The sequence below is a fragment of the Molossus molossus genome, unplaced genomic scaffold (assembly GCF_014108415.1).
Source record: "Molossus molossus isolate mMolMol1 unplaced genomic scaffold, mMolMol1.p scaffold_m16_p_3, whole genome shotgun sequence".
NCBI classification, from domain to species: Eukaryota; Metazoa; Chordata; class Mammalia; order Chiroptera; family Molossidae; genus Molossus; species Molossus molossus.
This window is the reverse complement of record NW_023425366.1, coordinates 7,496,614-7,516,825: the sequence shown is the minus strand read 5'-3', so window position 1 is coordinate 7,516,825 and position 20,212 is coordinate 7,496,614. Positions and strand designations below refer to the sequence as shown.

The following is a 20,212-nucleotide window of genomic DNA, read 5'->3' as shown; positions in this document are numbered from 1 at the left end:
GTACCTGGCTCTCGGTCAGGGCACCGACCTCTTCCCTTAGCCTGTCAGACAGAAAAGGGCCAACAGCCAACACAACAGCTGTCCAGTGCGAGTGGGTCAAAGTTATACCTACTTTATTTTTTGTCAGATTAGCAAAAAATACAATGTATTTCTGGTATGCCACAGAATTGTAGTAATTCTTTCTTTGTGCCATGAGATGAAAAGAAAAAGGATGAAAGTTGCTGGGCGATATCGAGGTTCAGTAACAACCCAGAACAAATCGGAAATATAGTCAAAATAGATACTAGGTGGCAAAAAAACAAAGCCACCAATTGCTATCATAACCGCCCTTCCTTCTATCCCAAACTTGAGCTGCTCATTCAGCAATGCCTTAAAGAACGCTAGTGGTTCTGTTTATGTTCATCTCCTACTCCGTTTTTTGTCAGTCTCACACGACCTTAAATATCTTAAAAAATCCAGTGCTGTCTATTTCTCTCCCTTAAAATAGCATTAATGTGTCAGTGACAATATGCTAGGATCAAAACTAACCTTTGCATGATAAAACAAGCACAGACATGAGATTTCCAAGGAATTAAATTGTAAATCCTTGAAAATTTAAGATAAAGATGCAGAAATGTTAAAATTAGACAGGATGTCTTGTGGTTTGGCTTTTTTTTTTAAAGGACTCATTTATAAGGCAAGAAAGTTCTCCCATGATCTTTTCTCCCTTACTCCAATAATTATTCAACATCTAGGAGGAAATTTTGCAGTCTTTTAATGTATTAATTTCAGACTCCCCAAAAGCAAAAAGGGTGGGGAAAGGCGTGACACTTATGAAGCCTGCTTCATAAATGCCCAGAGCTCCTTCCTACTGCGTCTAGAACCTTGGCTGCACCGGTGAATCTGCAGTCTTGCCCCAGCCCTGGATCCCCAAGGATTCTATCGACAGAAACCTAAGAGCGCCCATGAACCATGGCATTAACCAGTGTGGAGGCAGGTGACCACGAACCTGGTCTCTCTCAAGGAGCAGTCACTGCTCTTGGGCTTCAAGGAAGCCACCTGGCGACCATCCCATGCTACATGCTATCAGCAACCTACCTGTTGGTAGATCAGTTCCACAAGTTCTTGCAAAGCATCGTCTGTTGTAACCCAGCCATTCAGGGTGTCTGAAAACTGCTCAATTTCAGTTTCAAAACTGCCAGGCTGCTCTGTCAGATGATTCAAAAAATCCTGAACATATTCTGATAGAGTGGGATAATCCTCACAACCATCTTCATAGGATTCCTATAGATACAAAGTTAAAAAGAAAAGTTTTAATCCTGTGGCTGGCTGAAATAAACATGAGGCAGCTTTAGGCTGAGATGTTTCTAGCACAAATTATTATTATTATTATTATTATTTTTTTTGTACAGATAGAGTGGGAGGGAGAGAGAGAGAGAGAAACATCGACGTGAAAGGGACACATCGAGTGGCTGCCACCCGCACGACCAACCAGGGCCGGGGACAAACTGCAACCGAAGTACGTGCCCTTAGCGGGAACTGAACCCGGGTCTCTCCGGACCGCAGGCCGACGCTCTAACCGCTGAGCCAAACTGGCCAGGGCCACAAATTATTTTTTAAAGGATCCTTCATATGATAAAATTTGTTATTTTCATCAATAAAATTAAGTCCACTGAGCTTTAGTCCACATTAAGTCCATGGCCAAAATGTTACAACGGAAGGGCACCATCTAGCTGGGTAGGGAATGGTCTTCTCCTCCCTGGCAGATTTGTAAGATGGCTGAGAAATAAAGTTTAAACCAATATTTTACTATAATACCAATATCAAAATTAAGACTTTAATCTATTTATGGATACAATAAGATCTAGGATTTGCAATGGGAAGGGAAGAGGGGCCAGGAATAGAGAGCCAAGAATGGCCACATGGAACTAATTGACGAGGTCATGAGGATTCATTATAGCATTCTCCACATCCTGCTAGGTACTTGACAATTTCTATACTGAAAGAAACTGCTAAGGGTTGCCATTTGTCGATCTGTTAATCCGCAAGGACAGGGAAATATAAAAGTTAAGTGAACATGAAATGTCATCATAGTGTACACTGGTAGGAGACGTTCTGGCTGCCATATCTAGGTTTCAAGCCAACCTTGATAGAAGCAGTTTCCAGCTAATGTCTCCACCACTATCACCTCTGAAGTTCCCAGCCTTATAATTAATGGCAAGAGGCTGAGGATGTGCGTACTGCAAAACATAACAGATCCGAACATCAACTTACACTCTCCCTGCCTGGAATACCACCCAAGCATTCTCAAGTTTACTGAACGGCGGTGATCTAATAATAACCATGCTGCTTGATGAAATTCACCCCTTTCCAAAAGGAGTCAAGTGAGAAACCAAGAGTAAGAGTAAGAAGTACGAATACAGAAAGGGTTAAACTCTAACATCAGTGAGTGCATAAAAGGGAAAAAATAAATAAATCATACCTTTGTCAAAATTCCCCTTAGGAAAAGCTCCTGGAGGTGGACACACAATCAGCAGAAAGACCAACCCAGCCAACTGCTCCTCCTCTGCTGCTAAACACTCTGTCCTCAGCTGACCGCCACTCAGAGGCCACGTGGAATAATTTTTATTTTTCTCTAGACACTCAAGTGATATTCAACAGGACAAGGTGCATGTACACGAGAGGCACTCAGGAAATAATACCAGCTGCAGAAACAGCAGAGTCATGCGCCGAGATCATGCTCAGAGTTCACTGAGAAGAGCAGGTGAACTCATACATTAACTGTTTGTCTGATCACACACACAACTGAATCCAAATTAAATGACCCATTAATGTTGATGCAATTCAAATTCACGAATCACAAACATTACAGCTGTGTGACTGAGGATTAAATGAGTTAATAAGTTAAGTAAGTTAATGAGTAAATTCCCCTGGACCAGTGACCACTATATGGTAAGGCACTAAATGGTCAACAAATAAATTTCTAAATTTCTAGGAAAAGAATGAAACATATTCCAAATGGGACAGCCATGTGCTCCTACCTGAAAGAGCTAACACATACAAAGTAGAATGATAAACTACCCTTCTTGATACCTAGGATGATATTCTAACTAACTCATTAATAAGCTAACAGCCACCAGTTGCATGTATGTTACTCATTCAAAACTGGGGACGGAGTGTCTGCCAGGTGCTGGGAGTACTGTCAGGCCACAATTAGAGGAGACCAAGTCCTTCTCTGTGGACCTTCTATTCCGTCATGGAAGGCATTATTCGGACATTGAGATATACTATGAAAAAAATGTGGCTCAGTGGACTGAGGGTCCCGGTTCGATTCCCGGTCAGGGCAATGCCCGGGTTGCAGGCTCGATCCCCAACAGGATGCGTGCAAGAGGCAGCTGATTGATGTTTCTCTCACATCGATGTTTCTCTCCCTCCTTTCCTCTCTAAAAAAAAATAATCAATAAAAACACATTAAAAAAAAGTCAAGGAAGGATCCTGAACAGGTAACATTAAAACTGACACAGAAGGAGGCCCCAAGGAGACAGGTGCTTACGGACACCTTTGAGAAAGAAAGTCCAGAAGAAACCAAGGATGGGGTGGTAGCTAGTGACCAATAAGACAGAGAGAGACCATGGAGGGTGACAGGGAACATACTAAGGAGACTGCCTCAAAACATAGTGGAAAGGCCAGAGTGTGAGGGGTGTTGGGATAGGTTCAGCAAGGAAGGACCATGTGCCAAGGACCATGTCATTTACGCAGTCACATAGCTAGAACTGGGCACTGAACAAAACCTATCTTTTTACTTCTATGCCATATGACAAATAACCAACGAAGAAGCTTAAAAACCAACTTTGACATAAGTACAAAGATACTCAGTGCCACAAATTCATCTAACAATCCAACAACAAAGAATTGGTTAACTACATTACCTCATATTCATATAATGAAATATCACATAGCCACCGGAAAAAACAGAACTTACATATACCAACACAGAAATATTACCAATATAGTGTCAAGTGAAAAGAGAATACAGAACCATATTTTAGTACATTTTATTTTATTTGTGTCGTTGTTAATTCTCACCTGAGGGTTTTTTCCCACTGATTTTTAGAGAAGAGTGGGAGGGAGGGGGGAGAGAGGAAAAGAGAAACAACGATGTGAGAGAGACACATGGGTTGTTTGCTTCCCACACGGCGCAGACCAGGGCCGGGATGGAACCTCAACCCAGGCACGTTCGTGCCCCTAACAAGGAATCGAACCTGTGACCCTTCAGTGCACAGGCTGGCGCTCTAACCACTCAACAACACCGGTCAGGGCTAGACTTAATGTTTTTTAAAAGAGACTTATAGACAACTAAATTTCTGAAAAGATGTTAAACAAGTGATAATAGTAGTGACTTTTGGAGAAATGTTCATGTTATAAATACTGACCCTTTATTATAAAATTGTGAAAGTGGTTACACATTATAAATTCATACAAGAAATAATATCCTTGATGTTAACCACACATACACATGTAAATTTTACAATTAAAAACTAAGTTAAGTTTTTAACATAGTTTAGGTTTACAAGCAGGAAGTCCACAGGTCGAAGCTGACGGTATTAATTTCCTAATGGTTTCTATCAAATGTCACTCATTGTGGCAAAATAGTTTATAACACTGATTTCAGCCCTTTTATTACACAAAACTCTCATTTAAGAAATATAAATTCTGTCCTGGCCGGTTTGGCTCAGCAGTAGAGCGTCAGCTCGCGGAACAAAGTCACGGGTTTAATTCTGGCCAAGGGCGCGCACCTCGGTTGCAGTTCGTCCTGGCCCTGGTAGGGGTCCTGCGGGGGGGGGCAGCCTGTGGATCTCTCTCTCCCGCCCTCTCTCCCACTCTATCTGATGATAAATAGAAAAATAATATCCTCAGGTGAAGATTAAAAAGAAGAAAAAAAATTGAATTCTGAAGGCAAAAGCAGCAGGCAGAGCGCCCCTGAACACAGCTGAACGGGGCCTGTCACTGTGAGCGGACAGGAAGCAGCGTGTTCTGCACACACAAGGCCGCCCGGCGTGAGCCAGCTCGTCTCCAGGCCCCACTTTCTCAGTACGAGCTTCTTCAGTCTTCATGTGACTTACACGACTTCCCAGCTGAGGAATACTTAAGGTTCATTTATTTGTCTTAGAAAGAATTATGGGGCAAGAGATTAGGAAGGAAATCAATTAGAAAACTCATTTTTCTCAGTAGATACTTGGAATACACTGTTACAATGAGAACCGAATCCAAAGCAGTGGGAATAAAAGGAAGCTGAGCAGACACTTAGACGGTGAATCGTCGAGACTCCAGCGGACCCTGAGCACAGGTCTGAATGCAGGGGTCCACCTATACGAGGCTTTCCCCAATAAATACCTGTTCTGTTTTCAGCCTGTGGCTGGGAGTCCGGGGGTGTGGAAGATCGACTGCGTGCACTGATCTGTGCCGTGTTACAGAGGGAGTCTGAGCATCCATGGACTTTGGTATCCACATGGGTCCTGGAACCAATCCCTTGCAGATACTGAAGGATAATGAAATTTTGAGGGAGTCAAAGTTATATGTAGACTTTACATTGTGTGGGGGTTGGCACCCCTCCCCCTCATGTTGTTGAAGGGTCAGCTATATTTTAGTTAATTGGATTGAAGGGGGCAGGATATGAAAAAAAAAAATAAGTCAATATACCAACAAGGTTTGAGCCTGAGCACCTAGCTAGCATATAAGAAATATAACAAGAAGTTTGCAGAAAATAGTTCAAATTCTTTTTTATAGTATCTGAGTTTGAATGTCAGAACCTTATAAAGAGGTCAAAACAAACGGCAACTCACGCCTGGGGTTCAGAGGAAGAATTAGATCTGAGTTTCCGCAGACAGGTGGGCCAGGGTCAGAGGACGTAATGCAACAGAAAAGCGCCAGACCCTCCACGACGGTGGAAGGAGTGAGCTGCAAGCTGAGAGAAGGAAGCAAGGGCACTGTCCCGGAAGCCAAAGGAAGAGGCGCTCACTGCACTGCATGCTGCAGAGCAATGTCACAGGTGAGATCAGAGAGAACGATGGTTGTAGACTCAAGGGAGCAGAGGCGACCAGGCACAGAGAGGGAAAAATGAAAATCAAAATTATTTCCTTAATATTCAGTTCTCACAAAAATAAAAACTTTTCAAAGACTGAAAATGTACCCTTGGCACCTAGCACAGGGCCTGGTACACTGTGACTCGTTAACCCTTACAGATCCTGTGGTTAACAAAGTCTAAGATGAGGGGTAAGATGACAAGGGATTTCAAAACCCAAAGCATCAATAACTGTCTCCAAAATAGTAGCAATAAAATTGGCGAGATCAGCCTGCAGAGGTTTGAACGGTCAGGGAGATGCAGCCCCGGCAGTGAATCGCTTCACATTTTGGACAAGGTCACTACTGAAAGGCAGAAGACAAACATAACCTGAAAGGGGATGTTCTTGGAGAAAAGCTGGGATTTTTGTGGGGTGGGTGGGTGGGGGTTTTATCTCTTAATAAATGCTTCATGAATTCCTATGTAGAATTTTTGCTTCCCATAAATGAGCTGTGATTAAATATTCAAGATGTTATGGTTTATCTGAGCAGCAACAACGGCCGGGAATAGAAGGATACAAAACTCACTGGTAAGAAGAGACAGAGAGCAGGAATTCTAGCAGTGGGATTAGGGGAACTGAAGATAAAAGAGCTTAGAGTTTTGGAAGGGTTAAGAAAGCACAGCAAAAGCCCATCATAACCTGCTTCCAGAAAAAGCATGCTTTCTTTTCTTATTTAAAATTTTTATCTATTGATTTAAGAGAGAAGAAGGGAGAGAGGAGGAGGGAGGGAGAGAGAGAGAGAAACATCGATTTATTGTTCCACTTAATTTATGTATTCGTTGGTTGATTCCTGTATGTGCCCTGACTGGGTATCAAACCCAAAACCTTGATATATCAGGACAACACCCTAGGCAACTGAGCTACCATTCAGGGTAGCATGCTTTCTTGAGAGCAGATCCAGCTCAAGGTCACCATGCAACAGATGTTTGTGTCTAACGAAAGCAGACTCAAGGAGTTTCTGGAGACCACGCCAAGAGACCACTAGAACAAAGGCTCCACGAATGTAAGATTTTTTGTGCCTTGTGTTCACTGCTGTATCCCCCGTGCTTGACCCAGGGTAAGTGTTCAGCTATTTGCTGAGTTGAGTGAATGAATACGGCTAACTTTAGATTATGGCTACTGTAAGAAAGTTTCCTGCCTTGCCCGGTTGCTCAGTGGTTAGAGCATCGGCCTGCGGTCCAGAGACCCGGGTTCGGTTCCCACTAGGGGCAGGTGCCTTGGTTGCAGTTTGTCCCTGGCCCCGGTTGGGTCGTGCGGGTGGCAACCACTCGATGTGTCCCTTTCACATCGATGTTCCTCTCTCTCTCTCTCTCTCTCTCTCTCTCTCTCTCTCTTCCTCTCTCTCCCTCCCACTCTGTCTGAATAAAAAATGGAAAAATGTCCTCAGTGAGGATAAAAATAAATAATTACATAAATAAATACATACAGAAATTAAAAGTTTCCCTTGAAAGATCTTATCCTGCCCTGGCCGTGTGGGTCAGTTGGTTGGAATGTTGTCCTGTACATCAAAAGGTTGTAGGCTTGCTCACTCGCTCTCTCTCTCTCTCTCAAAAAAAAAAAAAAATCAATAAAAACATATCCTCAGGTGAGAATTAAAAAAAAAAAAATCTTATCCTAAGAGTCAGGAGACTAAGTGGATTGTGAAAAACTCTTAGCCTTGACAGATGGTTAAAGGGTAAAGGCTAGAGAATGTATCAGAGCAGGGTAGCAAACTTGAATGCATATAGAATTCAGGTGTATTACAAACAAATGAAATAAGCCAATGAGCAAGTAAGAGCTCACACTCTCCATCTAAAGGGACTGCCTCTATTCAGCCAAGTTTAATTAAAATAACAGTCCATTACGGCCAGATGTTACGATTTCATGAGAAAGCAAAAAGTTCAGATTTGCAGTATCTAATTTAAGTGCTGGTAACTTATTAAAAACCCTTTAGAAAAAACAAACAAACAAGGCCAAAGGAGAAACACCTGCAGGCCACACATGAGCCACAGGCTTCCAGCTTGCAATCCATTCTGGAGACCTGAGCAGAAAAGCTGATCTACGAGAGGTCAAGGGAGGCCTCAAAGGTGACAGTGACTCAAAGTAAGTGGTCTAACAGTCAATACACTGCTCTGTAGCCAGCCCAGGAGTCAACCTGAACCATGTAAAACTAGTTGGCACAGAACTGAGAAAACTACATCAGTCCTACATAAGATAGCTCAATAGGGAGACAGCCGGGGAACTCTGCGGCTGTCAGAAGGTTAAGTACCCTTAAGAGTTTATTCAACTACTCACAGCTTTCCAATGGCTGCTTTCATCTCTGGGCCAAATACAATCTTCTGGCAAGAACCCAAGCTGCTCTCACTTCTACTTTACTGACTGGTGGCTCCTTTCAACACAAATCAACTACTCTTCCCACTATGCCTAGGCTTTCCCCTTTCTAGTCCCAAAGCTTTGTTCCTGATGTCGTCTGAGATACATGGAGTTTCTAAAGTATAAAATACAGCTTTTCCACACTTTCCATCAAATATGGAAGGAAAGCAAAAAGGTGTCCACCATTAGTTATCGGGTAAATACAAACTAAATTTACAACCAGATACCACACAGCTACAGAATGAACGTAAACAAACAGAAAATACTAAGTGCACAGCAAGCAGCAGAGCAACTGGAAATCACACACTACTCCAAGCGTACACTGCAAGTCTCAGGAAGACCAGCAGGCATCTCTACCAAAGCTGGCTCCCTGTGTCCCAGCAATTCCATTCCTTGGCATGTACCAAACAGAGGTAAGGGTGTATATCCACCAAAGTGGGAGCTACCCCAGTGTTCAACAGACAAATGGGACTGTGGTAATAGTCACATAATGGAATGAGTCACCTCCAATTACATGCTACAACATGGATGAATTTTATGTTGAATGAAAGTGGGAAACATATATTCAATATAACTTCATTTACATAAACCTTGAAAAAAGACAAAACTTTTGATAAGCAAATAGTGGTTACCCTTGGAGAGCAGTGATGACCAGAAGGACACAGAGGTGGCTTTTGGGATGCCCATAATGTTCCTTTTCTTCATTTGGATGCTGGTTGCCCAAGTGTTCACTTTGTGAAACTTTGACCGAACCTTTATGTGCACCATTCAGTGTGTTATAGGTCAATAAACAAAGAATATAGGAAAAGTAGGACTTGTGCTGAAGTATTATCAATTATTTCTTCGATCCAGAATGGTTCTTGCCCTATTTATCTACAGTTAATTGCTATGTATCACTTAGTCAACCGATTCCTTTCTATCCGCCCTGTTTTGTCCAAATTTTAAAATTCTTATGTTATTGACAAAGATGAATCTGAAAGCTTATAAATTCTTTACACCTACGTAAACACTTTATCAAAAAAACCCTACATTTGTGCATAACAATAGCTAAGTAGAACCAGAAGCACGGTCTATTTTAACTTAACAGAGCCCAGATGTGTACTTTTCACCATTCAAAAACCTACACAAAGTAGTCTGCCTCAAAACCACTTTGATTTACCCTGAATCTCCCGGTAAATACTCCGCAATCTTGCTAAACTCAATTTAAAAATCAACTTTGCCAGGCCCCTGTTCTAGAAGTTCATAAAGTCTGGACACAAACTGGAGTTTTATATACTGCAGGGGGTGGGGGTCCTTGCCTCTGTCGAGCTCGTCAGCCTGGAGCTTCTGCAGAGGCCGGAACACAGCAGTGGGGGGGCCAGGAACGTCCCCTCGCGAGGCTACCCTCTGAGACCCTGAGCACGGTGACTACAGCCCACAGTGCCCAGCAGTACTGCTTCGTTTGAGCGCCACGGCCTCCCGTGTCGATGCGGAGCCCGGGGCACACCAGCGCCGGCGAGGGGAGCAGCCACCCCACCATCCAGCCGTGTGCCCGGAGCTGGAGCCCGGGGCGTACTTACTGTGTAGCTGGAATAACCCGAAGGGTAGAATTCAGGGGCGTTCGCAGACAGCTTGGACATCAACACCGGGGCGACAACCACCTGGGGTTTGGCCATCGCCGGCTCCGGGTTCTGCTGGGGGACACTGTCCTGCGGTCTCGTTTGTTCTGAGGAAGGAAAAAGAGGGGTGTTCGACGCGCTCGTGCCGCTAGGGAGCAACTCCCTATGCACCGCACAGGCCCCGAGCGGGGCTGCTTTCGAAGCGCTGCGCGGGCGCCGCCACGAAGGGTCCGCGGAGCAGGGAGGTGCGGAGCCCGCCGCGAGGAACAATAGACGCTTCGGCTCGTTCCGGCCGACGCGGCTCCTCGGCGATGCCCGAGGCTCTCCTCCCGCCGGGAGTCGGTTGGGAGAAGGGGGCCGCTCACCCAAGATGTCCCCCGGGAGGGCCCGGCCTCGGGGGCTGGGGCAGGGGCGGCGACTCGCCACTTCCTCCCGGGCCGGCGGCAGCGGGGCCCGCGCGCCCCTCCCCCGCGGCGCACAAAGGGCTCCCGCAACCTTCCGACCCGCCGCGGGCCGTGCCCACCCGGCCCCCCGGCCCTCGGCGGCTGCGGGGCGCGGGCGGCAGGGCTGGGCGCGCGGGCCGCAGGACCGGTCCCCGGGAGGCGCGGCTCCGTACCTGGGAGCGGCGCGGGCCGGGGCGGCCGCGGGGCGCCGGCGGGGCGCTCGCTCTGGGCCCCTGGCGGCGGGGCCGTCCTGGGCTGGCGCAGCGGCGGCGGCTGCTGCTGCAGGAAGCCCGGCGCTTTGGGCTGCGGCGGAGGCGGCTGCCGCGTCCGCTCCGCGGGCCCCGCTCCGTTCGGGAAACCGCCGCCCTCAGGCCCGCCCCCTCCGCGGCCCAGGCCCCGGCTGCGGCCCCGACCAGCACCTGGGGCCCGATCGAACCCGTCCGACATGCTCCTCCTGCCGCTCCGGGGCCGCGGCGCCGCGCTGTGCTGGGGACGCGGGGGAGGCGCCACGGGCCGCGCGCTCACTCGGGCCTCATGGACCAGGCGGGCCCGCCCGCTGTCCTGGCGCCTCGGGCGGAGCGGTCCGCAGCTGCAGCGCCCGCCGCCAGCGCCCGCCTCCCGCTCGCCTGCCCGCCCGCCGCTCGCCTGCCCGCCCGCCGCTCGCCTGCTCTCCTCGCCCCTCGCCCTCGGCCCGGCCCTCCGGCGCGGCGGGGCCCTGGCGGGTCACAGCGGCCCCCCGCGGCCCGGAGGCCCCGGGCGCGGCCGGCCGCGCAGCTCCGCTCGCGACCGGCTGGCAGCGCGGCCCGGCGGGGCCCGGGGGCGGCGTCTCGGCCGCGGCCCCCTCCGCCCTCCCGCCGCGGGCCCGGGCGGGCGCCTCTCGGCTCCCCGGCTGGCTCGGGGCCAGGGGCGCTTACCCCGGGCGGGCCCGACCTCCGCCGTGGTTCTCAGAAGAGGAGCGCGAGGCTGACGGTTGATGCCGCGAAAATAAAAACGCGGGGGGGGGGGGGCGTGGGGCCGGCGCGGGGCTCGCGGACGCGCAGCTCCGTGGGCGCGCAGGTGTGCTGCTCCCCGCGCCCGCCGCCGCCGCCCGGCCTGCTGGGCACCGCCCCGGAGGGAGCCCGCCACCTGCTCCGCTAGCGGCGGCCAAACCCTCCCGCCCCCTCGGTCCGCCGCGGCCCTGTCGCTCCAGGTCCCCCTCCTGCGGCCGCGCTCCGTCTCTTTCCTCCTGAAATCTCTCGGAAACGCACAACCTGTCGACGGAACTCCCGTCTTTCTCCTCTCCTGCCGGGGCTGTGCAGTAAACGTAGTGCGAGTCCCAAATGCAACCACTGTAATTACACGTGTTCTAGCAGCCGCCGTGCGAGAAAGACACAGGTGAAGTGAATTTTAATGCATTTGGGCTCTGACCCAGGATATCCAAAGTGGTATCATTTCAACATGTAATTAATATAAAAATGAGCTAGTTTCTTTTTTTTTTATGCTAATCAAAATCCAATGTGTATTTTTTGCTTCCTGCATATCAGTTGTGATTCGGCACATTTTAAGTGTAATTCGGCACATTTCAACATGTAATTAATATAAAAATTAGCTATTTTCTTTTTCCATGCTAATCAAAATCCAATCATGTGTGTTTTATGCTTTCTGCCTATCAGTTGTGATTCGGCACATTTAAAGTGATCAATAAACACGTCTGGCTAGTGGCTACCGGTTGCACAGCACATTTCTATAGACATTATGGCGTAAATTACTAGTTTTTGTCAGGCCTGACAGTGCTAAAGCCAAATGAAGGTTGAATATAAGTAATGAAAAGGAGGAAAAAAAATCTATTTCTTTACTGATAGTTTGAAACAGCTCCACAAATTGATTGCTCTGTGTTTTAAGCAGGGCTTAATGTTTCTCAATCTTATCATCTCAATTAGGACCAAAAACGTTAAACTTTCTCTTCTTGCTCATACAGAAAACATTACCATCTTCATCTAAATGAATGAGAAAAATGGCCTTAATGAGGGCAATCATGAGTAAATGATTCATGCTGTTGATGGTTAGCAAAAATAATGAAGTCACGGAAGAAAGCTAGCAATAAGCTTGGTTTCTTGGTATTGAGAAAGAATGTAGGATTCAAAGTAGGCCAGAGCTCGGTTCGGGTCCTGACCTTGACCATCAATGCCTATGTGATCTTGGGTAAGTGAGGGATTTAACTTATCTGAGCCTCAGTTTCCTCAGCTATAAAATAAGTGTGTTGTAGCATTAAACATACATCGAAGGCAAGACAAGATTACAATATAAAAATTAGATGAGTTAATGCTCATAACATTAAAATTGATTCCTTTATGGAACTGTCAGTCACTTCTTGCCTGGACTTTGTGGGTCTTTCCTACATAATAAATACAAACTGCATGTTCGTGTAGGGACAGAAAACTTGTCCCTTCTCCCCTTCTAGGTTGTTTGGCTGGTCTCATAACTAAGTTGACTAAGATCACCAAGAGAAAAAAACATTTAATTTTGTATGTACAGGAGCCCATAAAAATACGAAAACTCCTCGAAATGACCAAAGGAGGCAGCTTTTATGCCTTTTAGACAAGGAAACAATAAATTTGCGAAGAACTGGCAAAACAAAGAGTTTGAGGCTTGAGGTAGCAAATTAGTGAGGAAATAATCAAGTTTGCCTACGCGGCCTTCTCAACCTCAATTCCCTTTCTCTGGTGCTAAGAATGCTTTGATCCTCTTGGCCCAGGGAGGGTACCTGCAGATGGCAGGTTTATTCCTGCTTTCAGGGCACAAAGGAGGGTCACAGCATCCTTGCATTGGCTGTTTCTTAAGTAACTTTAATTCAAAATAATCAATATGCTGCCCTGGCCGGTTTGGCTCAGCGGTTAGAGCATCAGCCTGCAGACCAAAGAGTCTTGGGTTTGAGTCCCAGTCAAAGGTATGTACCGCAGTTGCGGGTTTCATCCCTGCCCTAGTTGGGGTTGTACGGGGGGATGTGTCTACCCCATGTCGATGTTTCTCTCTCCCCCCACCCCCACTCTAAAAAAGAGCAATGGAAAAATATCCTCCTGTGAGGATTAAAAATAATAACAAAATAACCAATATGCCAAAGTAGCACATTCTGCTCTCCTCCACTTGAAAACAGGGAGAGCGAGTTATCCTGTATGATCCCCTGAAGTAGGTGCCCCGGTTCTGTCCCAGGCTTTTGTCTGTGCTCATCACCCTTTTGTTCCCTTAGACTCTAAGGCTTAGAGTGTTATGATAGCACCTTTTGTACACCTGAGATTTTCTTATCTGCATCTTTCTAGCCTCATTTTGTTAGATAAGTTAGATGATTAAGATGTTATGCTTTGCCTTTTCCCTCTTTATTCTGACTCCGATGTAACTGTAGCCCTATTCTTATAATATATGAAAGGTCGACTTGCATAACACGAATGGAACTGGCTTCACAATAATCACAACAGCTAACATTTATTAAGTGTGTATGATGGCCAGCCACAATTCCAAAAGCTTTACTCCTATCGTTTTATTTAATCCTCACATCCTCTGAAGTAGACATTCCAGTCATTCTCATTTTACAAAAAAGGTTCCAAGAAATTATGAGAGCTCAAACTCATCTGGGGACCATTTTAGGGCTCACTGCCAGGTGGCGAGGTGTTGCAAAATGCCAAGAGGCCACACATGCATGCACGCACGCATGCGAGCACACACACGCATGCATGCACACACGCAAGCGCGCGCACACGCACGCACGCACCATGTGGGACTCTGAAGAGAATCATCAAGAATGCTCTTCCTTCATAGTTACGCCTTTCTTATGGATTGTATATTGTCAAATTTCTGGATGATTATTATAGTTATGCAAGATATTACCATTGGGGAAAACTGGGTGAAGAGTAAATGAGATCTCTCCATATTCTTTCTTTCTTTTTAAAAATAAATGTTTTTATTGATTTTTTAGAGAGAGAGGAAGGGAGAGGGAGATGAGATACATCAGTTTGCTGCCTCCTGCATGCCCCCTACTGGGGATCCAGCCTGCAACCCCAGCATGTGCCCTGACCAGGAATCTAACGGGGACCTCTCAGTCCATGGGATGACGCTCAGTCCACTGAGCCACACCAACCAGGCTCCATATTATTTTGTACAGCTGCATGTGTACCTACAATTATCTCAAAATAAAAAGATTTTTTTCTTTTTATTTATTTATTTTTTATTTTATTTTATTTTTTTAATCCTCACCCGAGGACATTTCTCCATATTTTGCACAGATAGAGTGGGAGGGAGAGAGAGGAAGAGAGAGAGAGAGGGAAACATCGATGTGAGAGGGACACATCGAGTGGCTGCCACCCGCATGACCAACCAGGGCCGGGGACAAACTGCAACCGAGGTACATGCCCTTAGTGGGAACCGAATCCGGGTCTCTCTGGACCGCAGGTGGATGCTCTAACCGCTGAGCCAAACCGGCCAGGGCTTCTTTTTAAACTTATCTTTATTGTTGAATGTATTACAAATGTCCCTCCTTCCCCACCCCTTAACCCCCTCCTCTCTACTCCCACCCCCTCCTGCCTTCCTCACACTATTGTCTGTGTCCGTGGGTCATGCATATATGCGTAGAAGTTCTTTGGTTTCTCTCTTCCCGCCTCACCTCCCCACTTCCCTTTAAGGTTCATCAACCTAACAACCAATTTGTACTTCTTAATCCCTTCATTTTTTTCACCCAATCCCCCTCCCATCTGGCAACCAACAAAAAGTTCTCTTTATCTATGAGTCTGTTTCTGTTCTGCTTGCTCATTCTGTTTGTAGATTCGATTGTTGATAAATATGTATTCACTGCCATTTTATTGTTCATATTTTTTTATCTTTTTCTTCTTCAAGAAGACTCATCATCATTTCATATAATACTGGTTTGGTGGTGATGAACTCCTTTAGCTTTTTGTTGTCTGGGAAACTCTTTATATGGCCATTGATTCTAAACGACAGCTTTGCAGGATAGGGTAATCTTGGTTGTAAGTCCTTGCTTTTCATATTTTTAAATATTTCTTGCCACTGCCTTTTGGCCTGCAAAGTTTTTTTAAGAAATCGGCTGCCAGCCTTATGGGAACTCTGTTGTAGGTAACTAACTGCTTTTCTCTTGCTGCTTTTAAGATTCTCTCTTTGTCTTTAACCTTTTGCATTTTGGTGATGATGTGTCTTGGTGTGGACCTTTTTGGGTTCATCTTGTTTGGGACTCTGTTCTTTCTGAACATGTGTGTCTGTTTCCTTCACCAAGTTAGGAAGGTTTTCTGTCATTATTTTTTCAAATAGGCTTTCAATTTCTTGTTCTCTCTCTTTTCCTTCTGGCACTCCCATGATGCAAATGTTGGTACACTTGAAGTTGTCCCACAGGCTCCTTATACTATCCTCATTTTCTTGGATTCTTTTTTTCTTTTTGCTGTTCTGATTGGGTGTTTTGTTTTGCTTTTTTATCTAATCGATGGTTTGCTTCTTGGCTTCACTTACTCTACTGTTGATTCCCTGTAAATTATTCTTTTTTTTTTTTTTTAATCCTCATCCAAGGACATTTTTCCATTTTTTGTACAGATAGAGTGGGAGGGAGAGAGAGGAAGAGAGAGAGAGGGAAACATCGATGTGAAAGGGACACATCGAGTGGCTGCCACCCGCACGACCAACCAGGGCCGGGGACAAACTGCAACTGAGGTACATGCCCTTAGCGGGAACCGAACCCGGGTCTCCCCGGACCGCAGGCGGACGCTCTAACTGCTGAGCCAAACCGGCCAGGGCTGTAAATTATTCTTTATTTCAGTTAGCCTCCTTCATTTCTGACTGGTTTTTTTTTTTTTTTTAATCCTCACCCGAGGACATTTTTCCATTTTTTGTTCAGGCAGAGTGGGAGGGAGAGAGAGGAACAGAGAGAGAGAGAGAAACATCGATGTGAAAGGGACACATCGAGTGGCTGCCACCCGCACAACCAACCAGGGCCGGGGACAAACTGCAACTGAGGTACATGCCCTTAACGGGAACCGAACCCGGGTCTCTCAGGACCGCAGGCCGACACTCCAACCGCTGAACCAAACTGGCCAGGGCTGACTGGTTCTTTATTATGCTCCTGAGGTCCTCACTAAGTTTCTTGAGCATCCGTATAAGCAGTGTTTTGAACCCTGCATCTGTTGGGTTGCTTATCTCCATTTCATTTAGTTCTTTTCCTGGAGTTTTGTTTTGTTCTTTCATCTGGGACATGTTTCTTTGTCTCCTCATTTTGGTTGCCTCCCTGTGTTTGTTTCTATGTATTAGGTAGAATTGCTGTGTCTCCTAGGCTTCCTAGGGTGGCCTGTTGCAGTAGGTGTCTGTGGGGCCCAGTGTCACAGCCTCCCTGGTCACCCAACTGGGCCCTCGAGGTGCACCCCTCATGTGGACTGTACACCCTTCTGTTGTAATTGAGTCTTGATTGCTGTTGGCACGTCAATGGGAGGGATTTACTCAGGCTGCTCAGCTGCAAGGACTGGCTGTGCCCACTGACCACTGACCTCTGAGTCCCTTGGATGATCAGCTGTGCAGGGCCCACCACACAGAGCAAGACTTACTTCAGCAGGGCTCTGGTACCCACTGAGTCCATTCCTTGAGTGTGTCACTTGTGGAGGTGGTTGGGTCGTGGTGCATTGACATGGTCTGAAGCTGTCCACTGGGTGTGCTGGCTCTGGTGCAAGGTCAGCCACTGCCTGTGTTCTACCCGGGGCCACCAGGCATAAGCTACAAAGCGATCTGCAGATGGCTGCTTCTTGTGCTGGGCTTTGAGGTGCCCAGGCAAAACTCAGCTGTGAACCAAGGCTGGCTACTTCTAGTGCCAGGCCTAGGGCCACTTAACGAGAGGTATGGGGCTTGCTGAGACCAGATGCTGCTTGTTTGAGAGAATTTAGGAAAATCTGAAGCAGGTACCAAAACAGGCCTATCCTATGGTAAACAGGCCTATCCCACTGGAAACAGCTTGGGTGGGCTGGAAAGTTGGTTAGGGCATGGCCTCAGGGAATCACCATGGTGGAGCAAACAGTGTGAGCCAGGTTGCTGGAGTCCCAGATATGGCATCCATCTGCCACCCTGTGGGGAAAAGGCTCACCAAAGGAACAACTGCCTCCACCAGCATGTCTGTCCAGGAGAAAGCTGCCCATCCAGCCCTCGCCCCAATGCCAAACAACTCAATTCTTCCCCATATGTCTCTGGTGCCTTCAAGCTGCCTCCCCCATGCTGGAGCCTGGAGGGAGTAAGTCTGTGCGCGGGCCCTTTAAGAGGAGCTGCCTGGGGCTCCAGCAGCCTCAGCCTCCCTGAGCCTCAATTCCCGCTGGTTTTACAGCCCGAAGTTATGGGGGCTTCTCTCCTGGCACTGGGACTCTGAGCGGGGCACCTGGTGTGAGATGGGGACCCCTCAGTCCTCAGGGAGGACCTTCCCAGCCGAGGTGTCCCCCTGATTTTATCTGCCACACGTGGGTGTGGGACCAGCCTGTCCACCTCCGCCCTCCTACCAGTCTCCATGTGGCTGCTGCTTTGATCTCGTAGTTGTAGGACTTCCATTCAGCTCGATGTCAGGCAGTTTGAATCATGGTTGTTCTGTAGTTTAGTTGTAACTTTGATGTGGTTGTGGGAGGATGCGATACTGCATTTACCTCCGCCACCATCTTGACCGAAAGTCCTCGAAATAAAAAGTTTTAAAAACTAAACACAGAAATAAACTTTACTCCATCTGTTTCATCACTCCCAACTCTTTCCCTGGATTGTTCAGTTCACTCCTCTCTGCCCAAATCATCATAGCAGCTTACAGGTCAGCACAGTTTAGTGTGGGAGCATCATTCAAAGAGAGAAGAGAATTAGCTGTTTGTTCCTTGGGTCTCATTTGTGTACATCATCTTCCTCTCCTAGTCTCTCGGGCGCACTGTGAAACATGGTCCCAGCCGGTCAGCACTTGACTCCCATCTGGCAGTACCTCTGAGTCTGAGGTGGCCAGGAATGCTGCTTGGGACCTCATCTAGTGATCTCTCAGCTGGACTGTATACTCCACGAGGATCGGAACTCATTCATTCACTCTTTCATTCATTCAGTATTTATTCCATGTCTCCTCTGAGCCAGACTCTGTTCTAAGAGCTGAGGACATGCAGGGGTGTGACGTGTGCATGACCAGAAGCAGAAAGACCTGTTTGGTGGCTGTGGCAGAAATTCTGGAGAAAGATGGCGATAAAGGGAGTGGTAGTGGGGTTGGAGAACAAACACCAGAGTAGAGATGGTCAGGAACAATTTGACAATGTGTGTGAGGCTTAAAGAGGGGCCAGAGATAAAGATGACTCCCAGGATTCTGGCTTTGGTGCCTCGTTCCCGAAGAATGAGGACACCAGAGGGACCAGAGTGTCACTACAGAGGGGATACTCACTAAGTACGTTTTGGACTTCACTTGGCACCTGGAACATCGCGTGGAACTGTGCGGGGACAGTTAAGTTAGGAGGTGGAGTTCAGGGGAACGTTGCCTAGCGTTCCACAGCCGATGGCTGAAGCCATGAGAAGAAATGAAAGTACTTAGGAAGAGTAGACAGAGGCAGGAGAGAAAGGAGAAGTACCACATTCTGTGGCTGGGTTGAAGAAGAGGAACGTGTTTACGCCTGTTTACATAGGACTGAAGCTGAGAGAAGCCAGTGGGGAATAGGAGGTTAAGGGGGGAGGCTCCAGGAATCTCAAGTGCTGCAGGGATGGCAAATGGAAGTAGGATCCTAAATGGTCCGTAAAGCACATCATTTCCTGAGCTACTGCACTCGTCACCGTGGCCGCTGTGTCCTGCCTAAGTGATCCACCTCTGGGAACCAGTCCCCTTCACCAAGCAATCTTCTCATTATAACTCGACTGGCTGTTACACCTGTGTTTTAAGAGGAATAATAACGGAAATAATAGCTAATATTGAACCACTTACTATATTTTAAGTAAACACTTTACATGGATTAGATCATTTAAATATCTCATCTAACCTTCAAGGCAACCCTATGAGGTAGGTACTATTACCTGATTTTATAAATAAAAACACGGAGATTCAGGAGGCCAATTAGTTTGCCTGAAATCGCATACATACATACATAGTTCTGTTAAGTCTAGAGTCCACAGGCTGAAACACTATGCTTTGTCTCCAGAATGAGAGCTTGAGTTACATTTCTCACTTACGGTGATAAATAGGCATGCCAATCATATTAGTGGAAGGGTAGAGGTTTTTGGGTGATTTGTGTGTGAGCACCTGTCAGTATTAGGAAGCATAGACTAAGTGAGTGAGAGAGAGATGGGAAATTTGCAAATGTATTAAAGACATCTTGCTCATATATATATATATATATATTTGTAAGATGGGAAAAAATGTGTTTGTTGGCTAAAGACAAAGCAAAGGGAAAGGGAAAATTGAGGGACTTAAGGACCCGAGGAGGTGGTAGGTCACAAATCCAGGGAACAGGCAGCAGGAAGAACTTTGGATGGGACAAGAGCGATTTCACTAAGAAACAGAAGCATGTGCAGATAGATCGCAGGAGCAGGGAAGTGTTGGAAACCTAAGACGGTCTCTGCATTGTCAGTGGAAAAGGAGGGAATGTCTTTGCTGAGAGGGTGGGAGGCTTGGAAAGTGGGACGTGGAGGAAAGGTGGCTATGGGCGCAAAAGCAGCTCTGGGAGAGGAAGCTGGTTAAGAAGGAGGAGTCAGAGGAGGACCTGGGGGGGGG

The 20,212-nt window shown here is 47.0% G+C and overlaps 1 protein-coding gene across 4 annotated transcripts in view; it reads right to left on the bottom strand.

Annotated features, from left to right (window-relative positions):
* PAIP1 (poly(A) binding protein interacting protein 1) overlaps positions 1-11,432 on the bottom strand; it is a 30,880-nt gene extending 19,448 nt beyond the window's left edge. The window contains exons 1-3 of one of the 4 annotated variants that reach the window (XM_036280151.1): positions 11,409-11,432; positions 10,013-10,158; positions 1,078-1,263 (exon numbers count right to left, since the gene is read on the bottom strand). In XM_036280151.1, the coding sequence (XP_036136044.1) occupies positions 1,078-1,263; positions 10,013-10,108 (282 nt within the window). In that variant the 5' untranslated portion in view covers positions 10,109-10,158; positions 11,409-11,432. Of the gene's footprint in view, positions 1-1,077; positions 1,264-10,012; positions 10,159-10,667; positions 10,981-11,408 lie in introns of those variants that run through there. The other 3 variants (XM_036280150.1, XM_036280149.1, XM_036280148.1) reach the window with 3 other exon arrangements.
* Positions 11,433-20,212: the final 8,780 nt, after the last annotated feature.